This window comes from Gossypium hirsutum, chromosome D02 (assembly GCF_007990345.1).
Source record: "Gossypium hirsutum isolate 1008001.06 chromosome D02, Gossypium_hirsutum_v2.1, whole genome shotgun sequence".
NCBI lineage: Eukaryota > Viridiplantae > Streptophyta > Magnoliopsida > Malvales > Malvaceae > Gossypium > Gossypium hirsutum.
This window is the reverse complement of record NC_053438.1, coordinates 57954893-57964468: the sequence shown is the minus strand read 5'-3', so window position 1 is coordinate 57964468 and position 9576 is coordinate 57954893. Positions and strand designations below refer to the sequence as shown.

The 9576-nt window shown below is 33.9% G+C and overlaps 1 protein-coding gene across 1 annotated transcript; it reads right to left on the bottom strand.

Annotated features, from left to right (window-relative positions):
• Window positions 1-822: 822 nt before the first annotated feature.
• On the bottom strand, window positions 823-8990 carry LOC107909759 (probable thimet oligopeptidase). Its single transcript, XM_016837401.2, has 20 exons — window positions 8561-8990; window positions 8342-8463; window positions 8064-8227; window positions 7728-7818; window positions 7318-7497; window positions 6655-6735; window positions 6073-6153; window positions 5195-5287; window positions 4413-4493; window positions 4166-4328; window positions 3811-3931; window positions 3650-3722; window positions 3388-3495; window positions 3135-3232; window positions 3015-3060; window positions 2608-2704; window positions 1856-1929; window positions 1653-1757; window positions 1404-1484; window positions 823-1255 (listed from the first exon to the last, which is right to left on the bottom strand). Exons 1-20 carry the CDS (start codon window positions 8715-8717, stop codon window positions 1139-1141), a joined length of 2133 nt encoding a protein of 710 aa, XP_016692890.2. The 5' UTR covers window positions 8718-8990; the 3' UTR covers window positions 823-1138.
• Between the last annotated feature and the right edge of the window lie 586 nt (window positions 8991-9576).

The following is a 9576-nucleotide window of genomic DNA, read 5'->3' as shown; positions in this document are numbered from 1 at the left end:
GAGGTCGCACGGTTTGTGAGACTATAGTTCCCTCATGACATATGTGTATGAGTATGTATATATATAATTGATCGTTTGTAAATTCTATGAAATTAAATGTTATCAAAAAATAACTTTCAAATAAAAAAAATAAAGAAGTAACTATCAAATAATAATAAAAAATAAAGCCTAATATTAAATTAAAATGTAACAATAATATTAATGCATATAAATAATTTGTAATGTCTATGAATTTTAAAATCATAAAATATAAATTAATTTTGAATTATACATAATTAATTAAAAATTTTAATAATATACAAATAGATTTATTTATACATAAAAGAATATATATAATAAAAATTAAAATTTATAAATAAACTTTTTTGTTTCTGTTTTTGCATGCATTATAAGACTAAAATGACTAATACATAATTAACTTAAAAAGAAAAAAAATTAATTACATATGAGTAGATTTATTTATAAATTAAATAATAATTGAAATATAATAATATTTAAATTATTATTTATCAATAAACTAATTAAAAAAAATTTCAAAATTTCTAAATAACTTTCTAATATCCAAATTATCCTTATTAATTTTTTGTACCATTTAAAATACCCTTATTAACCCCTATAAACATCAGATAAAGTGTAGTATTTGGATGTCATTGTTATACGGCAAAATTTTTATTTCTTATTCTGCTCAATTAATTATTTCAATATATAATCTTTGAATTGATAGGATTTTTACTTCTTGAATTAAAAATAAAATAGAATTATTGTAATATGAAGTGATTCAAAAAATTATTTTTATTATTTAAAACATAACCAATAATATCATTAACTGCAACTTAAAACTAATGTATATATAATAAAATCCTTTTAATCGAAAAGAGTGCTGAACACCACAAAATTCCTACAACATCACCCACCCACGCACTGAATTCAAACTTACTCATCAGGGTATAGATAGTTTAATAGACATCGAATTATCAAAACCCTAACCGCATCTCACAATCATTTTCAACCAAAACAACACAACTTTTTATGTACAAGCAGAAGAAATGCTGATCATAACTAGGCCAAGATAGCTCTATGCGGATTCCTATCTTGCAGTGTAAAAGGACGAGGTATCAAGATGAATTACCCAAAACTTTCAGTGCCACAAACTGCATTCAATTTTGTTGTCGATAAATGTCTGAATTGATGGTTCTCTTCCAAGAAAATCAGACAGGATTTCAATTGGATCCTTAGCTCCTCCGGGTGCCAATACCTACCAAGACGTCAAATACTAACATATGACCACGTACATGATAGAAATGAGACTTAGATTTCAATATTTCTGTAACGGCTTGGAAACGAAGAAAAGGGAAAGTTTCAAAAACAATAAACAGCATGGTGACATATAAGGTAGTTAGTACCTTGGTCCTAAACTGCATACCAACATGCTGGTTCAGAAGCCCATCTTGAAACTTTGACGTAAAAATATCAGCTGCAAATACCTATACATTTGAAGCATAGAAATGGTAGTCGTATCACTCAGAAAGAGATCATCCATGGTAAATAGTAACAATTATACTGCAAACCCCATAAAGTTTACTGTAATCTACAATCTTATCTAGACAATAAAATAAAAGCAAGCAAGAACGATAGGGTTGAAACAAACAAACCTCACTCCAAATACGGCTGTAACAAGCAGCTTCATAACCGATAGCACAACGTGGGAAGCATGAAGCTGGATTAGTTCCTTCTAACATTGGCAATCCCACCATTACCTACAATGGCCAAAAGACGGAGGGGAAAAATAGAATGATGTAATTGCTCTCCTCCTAAAAGCACAAAGTACGAAGCAAGAACGGGAAAATTTACTTACCTTTGGATGAAGATGTTTGAATAACTCAAAAATGTCAACGTTTTCAGCAGAATGTATAATTTGATCAAAAAGACCTGACAGTCAAAAATATCTTTAGAGCTTATCTGAAGAGAGGCATAGAATTTTGAATTACAGCAGAAAACAGTCCATCTATGTTGAGGTGCTAAATTAAAAAGTGTCTTTTTCTTGTAAACTAAATTCCTCGATCTCGACTCCATATAAGACAGCTTCACTCAAGATATTTAACCGATCAATATAAAGCACCAAAATACACATTCCTAACTCAAAATGGAAGCAAACTTGTTTATGTTGCAATAACAGGCACAAAGCATTTATAATCATGCCGAAGTAAGCAGTATGGGCAAGAACCAACAACCATGAAGAACAATTGCCCAACATGCCAGGGCGTAATACTCATGCTACCTAGAACAAAAAGAAACCACGATGAATTACTGACTATTCTTATTATGAATTCTAATAACTCATATGATCCTATGTCGCAATAAATACCCTATTGAATTTGGAAACCCTCTCGCCTCTTAAAGTTTTCTTCATGTTTTATCAAACTGTAGAACTGTCAATTCTGGTTAAACTTAAAGAGAAAGACATCACATACCTGGATCTAATTCCAAAAACTTACCAAATGGGAAATGAAATGACTAACAGATAATAACGGATTTTTGAGTATCAAGGTCTCAACAGATTTCAGTAAAATTGAAATTTCTTGATTGATGACGAAGTAAGAGGCTTACAATAAAGAACTTCTTGCTTCAATTTAAGAGCCGAAAAGGAATAACGCCATCTTTTAAGTGATTTACATATTTCATCCTTAATGGGCATTGTAATATCCTGAAAATGATCATATCATAGAGATAATTTCAAGTAATTAGTTGCCTTTTAGATATTTGAAACACCATCCACCCATCTCAAAAAAAAAAAAGGCCCCAGAGAAACTGTGCACCATGTCTTCAAAAACCACAACATTCCTTTCCCAATCCACCCAGAATATAATTGCATAAAACACATAGATGAACACCCCAAAATACAGAACCAAGCTCCAGCCAATTCATATACAAATGAATATCTGGCAGTAAGACATACAGATGCACAAATACATATGTAGAAAGTATGCATATACAGAATCTGTCAGAATGTATACCTGATGGAAACCAGATATTAACTTCAATGAGAAGCTCTCATAGCACCTATATGTAAAAAACCATTATCAAGGAGTCTAGTAAGTCCAAAGGAAAAAGAAATAGTAGGATCTACAACCTACCAATTTTCAAGAACCTTAGCAGGGATCTCCACAAAGTCAGGATCAACACGCAACCCAGAAAATCTAGCAAACGATGCACGGTTGCATAGATGTTGAACCTATATCCCCATAGAGAGTGAAATCCATATTATCTTCCTAAAACATCGAACTAAAATAACAATCTACTTTCTACTACAAAAACATTATTATGAGCCAATATAATGCACCAATCATAAACGATAAAGCCAAGAAAATAATTTAGAGTTGAACATACCACATGGCCAAACTCATGCAAAAGACTGACCACTTCCGTGAATCTTAGCAAACTCGGAATGCCACCAATGTCAGTCTGCAATTGAGAAATTAGCAATGCCAGTGGAACCTGGGACAGAATAACTAATATGAGTCACTGATTTTTAACAGCAGAGCATATCTTAGTAACATTTAAGCAAATTTATTCTACTCAGGTGCTCAAAGAAGATGCTAAGATAAAATAGTATAACTATTAAGCATGATCATTATGTTATATCAATCACCTGTCGTGCACCATTGAACGCTACTGAGCCATTTTGAAGAGCAACCACACAAGTCTGACCATATTTCCCTTCCCTGTTCCACAACGATAACCCAATTTTCTCTAACTAGAGCAAGCAAAGCAGAGAAAAATAAAGAAGAAAACTCAAAGTAATATGTGAACCTCTTGTACATGTCGAGGTAGAAATAACCCAAAAGTTCACCAGAACTCAAGTCAAAAACAGAAAACATTCGAACATCACTGTGCCAGGCATCAGCATCTGCAATTTCCTCAAACCTTAAACCTGCAGGTAAAGGACAGCATGTATGATACATACAAGACATAGAGAAGCATTTTCCGTGACTTGAAGTCATTTGAATGGAGTTGGGTAGGATTTCCACCACACTGATGCAGTCATTTTCATCACTGGACACTCAGGGTTCCAGTGCCATTTTGCTGCATCACTGCAACGGGAATCCTCCCACCACTCATCCACATGCAGCCTGCATAAGCCATATACGTGCATGTAATGACTTACCAAAAAGATCCTGAAATATTTTGAAAATTCCAGATAGAACCAAATTGACAGGAAAGTACTGTTTCAGAGCTCCAAGGTCCAGATCAAATTCCTGTTGCTCAACCTTCTTTACATAGTACAGGAGATCTTCAACTCCAAATGGAAGCTCTCCTTCATCTTGCTTCTGATGACAAAACAAAGCAAATAAAACACTTATTTGAAAGGGAAAAAAATAAAAGGAATCAGAATATGGAGATTATGTTCTGACCTTTAACTCTTTCAACATAGCCAGCTCTTTATTGGCTAAGTCTGATAAACTGGAAGAAATGTCCTCTAAGAATTCCAATACCTGGACACATTCACAAAGTCCTAAGAAGCAAATATTACATTCATTAATGAAGCATTGAAAAGTAATACAAAACCTAGATGCATCTTTAAAATGAACTTCATAACATGAAGCATTGAAAAGTAATACAAAACCTAGATGCATCTTTAAAATAAACTTCATAACAGTGTTTTATAAGATAGCTATATTCCATAAAGCACAATCCAAAACTTCATTCTTTTCTATGTTTCCTAATGTCGTCTATTTCAAATGTCACAACAAAATGATTTTCTGCTTATGTAAAGCTAGTTTTGCATGGTTTGGTCATATCACTCAGGAAATGAATCATTAAGATCATAATCATTTCAGGCGTCATTGTATAAAACAGCACATTCCTTAGGACAGATGACAGGCGAGGAGGTAGCCAGAAAAATTCTGATTAAATTTCAGGAGGAAACATTGCATCTGGATTAACCATGTCAACAAAAAAGAGATCTAACTAGACTAGGCCAACAAAAAGTTTTGTGGTTAAAAACTGAAAAGGAAGAGAGAGGGAGAGGAAGAGACATGGCAAGATTTCAGTCAGATTACTAAAATTCAATAAAAAATGAACGATTTACTTTTATTTTTTTAAAACACTAAGGTCAAAGCTGAAAGACATGGAAATTGCATATATTATTCATGCAGCAAATAAACAACAAATATTCCCAGAAAATAAATCAGACCTTCGAGGGTGTCTTAGCCATTCTAGGATTCAAAGCATATTCTGCATAGTTTGAATAGCCAAGTAATCGAGCAAATTTGTGACGAGCTTGAACCTATATCACAAAAGAAAAGTTAACTTATTGGTCTTTTATACTCAATGCAAACTCAAGGCTATAATGAAACTTCGTATTGGGGTCCACATCTAGGGACATTGCAGCAATGGGCACTCAAGAAAGAATGAATGAATTAATATAACTATGCTAAAGTTGCTGATAAGTTAAAACTGTTGAAAACCAAGAATTTGTCACCACTTACTAGAACAGCCATTACATTTTAATTTATAAGTTTTAGGTGCTACCAACATGGTATTATGGTAAATATGATATTCTTAATAAAAACTTAAATCATAGAAACTCCCATGTCAATATGTTCATCCTACACTTTTCCCACTTTTTCTGGTAAAATGAGATTTGGCTACACAATGGTAGGTACCCTCTCCCATCCCATAAATCCTAATTCCTACCCTGCCACCTACAAGGTGAAGCCTGGAGCTTTAACTTCCATAGCATCACCTTGAAGACAGTAATGCCTCTAATGTGGCATAAATTGCAAAAGTAAAATGAATGGAAGATAATAAATATACAAATTGATAGTGTAATAAAATCGCCGCCCGCCTAGTTAGGGGGGGTTTTAAAGACCTAAATGTCAAAATGATACACTGAAAGGAGATTTAGTAGCTTATGCCAATACAAAATACTAGTAATGTCAGACCAACAAAGTAAAAGGGCGTCAATGAAAATGCAGCCCTTGGTCTGGATTTGGACCATCATTTCATTCCAAGTAAACATCATCTCAAAGAAACATAGAGGAGGGGCCCAAGGGAGAATGAAATATATACCAAATATTCCAAGACAGAGAGATTGGCTTTTCCACATCTCTTTCCATATGCCATAGCTACTAACCTTCTTGTCTTTCCTATCTGCAAAGGCTCAGAATGTAAATAGGAAACTCCACAATAGTCATTCTCATATTTCAGTGTTCAGACAATACTGAAGTAATACAAACAAAAAATTTCATTAGATTTCAAGTCTAAAGCCATAGTGACAAATATGGGATCAAGTTGATCTTAACTTTCAGAAAAGGTTGAGTTGATGTTGCATGATATCAACATGCAAGGCCATGCATTTGTCAAATATTAATTGTGGCAGTGGTAATGTCCACTTAATTGAAAATATGCTGGATTTCGTTGTCATGCTATTCTTGCAATATCAGAAATATTTTAAAAGCCAGTACATAAGAAAATTAATCAGGACTCCTTAACCATTCTGCAATTCAAGTACGTAATCGATCTCTGAAAATATTGTAATATTAATTCACCTTGTCAGTTTGTGCAAAAACTTTTTCCAAACAGCAAGGGCACAGCCATTATCAACATATTGCCTCTTGCCAGCTGAAAATTAATCAACTTCAATAATCATACCTTGCATAGCTCCAACACTGCTGCAACATGATGACTTTTCAATGTGACTCTGAACATCCCATTCTCTGCTTTTTCTAAAGTCTGCAAAAGAAACAGTAAAACAAAATTTATTACTATATTATAAACTGAGTCATTCAAAAAACTCTATCATGAGGTATTAAAATTTTGAATTCATAGAGTCTCTTTCGGGTAAGGAATAGCAGCAATATTTATGAATAGGTCAGTTTCCAAAATGGTAGATACTTGCTCTTTGGGCTTCTCTGATGCTTCTACGATGCAGTACAAATGCATTATATTCGGCAATTTTCACTTTAGATATTTGAAATCATCATTTAGGCATATTTTATTTTATATCCCCAACATGCATTGCCAAATATCAAAACTGAAATTATTTACAAATGTAATTGATTCATGTGATCAGTTAACCATCATTTCTGCAGAATGTTGAAGTTCAACAACTTAAGCATGAAATAAAAAGGGTATGTAATTAATTTACCATCAGAGGAAATCTATGACCAGCAGACCAGCAAAAAATCAAATGTAGAAAACTAATTGAGATCAGAACTTTTTGTTCAAATGAGACAAATGTAGAGTCCAAATTTTCCATATATAAACTAATAAAGTGAGCACAGGAGAGGAAATTAAATATAGAAAATGTAGAACCTTGAGAAACTCTGCTGGTAGTCCGGCTAGCTCATTCTCATGGAACAAAACAGAAGTGCTATCATCATTCAAATTCTGAACATATTGAAAGCTGAGCTCATCAATTTGAGCTGTCAAGCGTTGCACTTCTTCTCTTTTTGTTGCTGTAAGATTCAATCCATTCCGTTCAAATTCTTTCATCTGTCACTGGTCAGAAAGGAGTCAACACTATGACTGAACAACTAAACTTGTATTCAAAACAATGAAACATTTGTGCTCTTGAGCATGGTACATTACAATATATAACCTCATCTGGCCGTTCTTTCAGTATAAAACTTACTTTACCATTTTACTTTGTAGCCAACAGTATTTGAAAATCCCATGTCATAAGATGGGTAACAAACATGAGAAAGCGGAAATATTTCCCTTACCAAGCAATGAACATAGTGTCTTGCTTCTGGGCCCATCCACTCCCCTTTTGCAGCAAAAGCTTTGACAACACAGTATACATCTTCGCGTTTACTGATCAACGCCCCAATTAAACAGTAAAAACGTTAGATTTGATTCTCGGTAAACAACTGAACAGTAGAATTTTCATATACACAACTACTAGAATTCCCATATCTACAACTACTTACAAAGGCATACTAGGTTTAATTAGAAAAATAGTCTAGGTTCAAAAAGAGCATTACCAACTAGATGAAACAATCTAAACATATAATGTTATTACTTGATTCTGATATAAGTCATAAACAAGTGAACTAAACCTGCAGGAAGAGATATGGGCATCTATTTTCTTCTCGGCTTCAGCGCTAGCTTTACGCACTTTATCTGAAGTAGAGACCAACTTAGGAACCACACATGATTGCACCAATGGAAACTGTTGAGCCTCCAATTCCGCCAGCGGTGATATAACATTCTTATATGTAACCTGACCGTTTTTTAAAAAAGTGATAAATATATATGAATTTCGAATTCTTATAAATGTAAAAATAGTCAAAAAGAGCATAGAGGGAAAAATTGAAGATACTGAAACTATGAAAACCTTATCAAGCGGTACTGAAGCAACGGCGTCATGAACTTCCTTTGATTTTGCTATGATTCGGTCAGCTAATTTTAGAATCTCACTCGCCGACAAATTTACTCGGAAATTACATCCCGGAAGATCTAAAATTAATATATATATCCTTTAATTACTATTTGTAAACGAGAAACAAGCAAGTATAAGATAAATTGAGAAAAAGAAAATGAAAATGAAAATGACCTTTTCTCTTGGAGTTTCGTCGTTTGTTGATAGCGGTGATAGCAAGACTAACAACGAGTGTGAGAAGAGCGGCAGCTCCGGTGAGTGGTATGATGTTACTTCCTTTCTTCAGTTTGCTGCTGCTCAGTTTTTTCTCACTGTTCCCTTCACTTTCCATTGCCTCTTGAATTTTATTCTCCTTGGCTGTTTCGTTTAATTTTCTTTGGAGCCAAACACCAACTAAGGAGAGGTTAGATTGGGAGGGAAATTTCCCGTCATTCAGGGAGCGGAAACAAAATAAATAAATTGATGAAATTAAAACGGAAATACAAAATTAGGATTTTCGAATTGTTTTAGTTCTTTAAATCGGAACCGCGCAATGAGGAGAGATTATCGCTTTCGATTTTTTAAAATTGCTACAAAATGAAATGCGAGTATTGGTAGAACCGTAGATCTATCGGTTTCGATCGTTATGTTTCACGATAAAGGCCGGCCCCCCTACAGAAATTGTGGCCCTAGATCTTGTCAGATTGCATCTGATTTGGGGAACTATACGGGTTTAAAACAAGCTTGGCCTTATAGGATATAAACCCGGTCCTGACCATTTAATTATGGGCAAAATTTATAAAGTTACATTAAAATATGGGTATAATAACCTATTTCCGGGCAAATAACCAAAAAAGGCCGGTTTTTTTCAAAATTTACCGAAATGAGCCGGTTTTTTAATTATTTATCGGAATGGGCCATTTTCCGCGAAATCGCGTCCACGTCAGCGCGATTTGCTGACGTGGAAGGAAATCGCGCCCTCTAGGACGCGATTTGCTGACGTGGCATGAACAGTGTGTTTTTAGCTTGGAAAACTTTGAAAGGCCATAACTTTTGGCTCGGTTGTCCGATTGAGACGAATTTTTTTTATTTCGAATAACTTTTCGAGATCTACGCGCTGGAAAACTGCTTAGAGATGAATAGGGACTAATTTGTAAATTATAATTTGTTAGTTACGAGTATAGGGACTAAAGTGTAATTATTTCAAAATT

What these genes read in the sequence shown, in the direction of transcription:
- LOC107909759 (XM_016837401.2), bottom strand. Translation starts at nt 8,717, where the DNA reads ATGGAAAGTGAAGGGAACAGTGAGAAAAAACTGAGCAGCAGCAAACTG. An exon ending in GACACTATGTTCATTGCTTG is followed by an intron (nt 7,498 to 7,727) that starts GTAAGGGAAATA and finishes GACCAGTGACAG; the next exon opens with ATGAAAGAATTTGAACGGAA. An exon ending in GAAGCAAGAAGTTCTTTATT is followed by an intron (nt 1,930 to 2,607) that starts GTAAGCCTCTTA and finishes TTTGACTGTCAG; the next exon opens with GTCTTTTTGATCAAATTATA.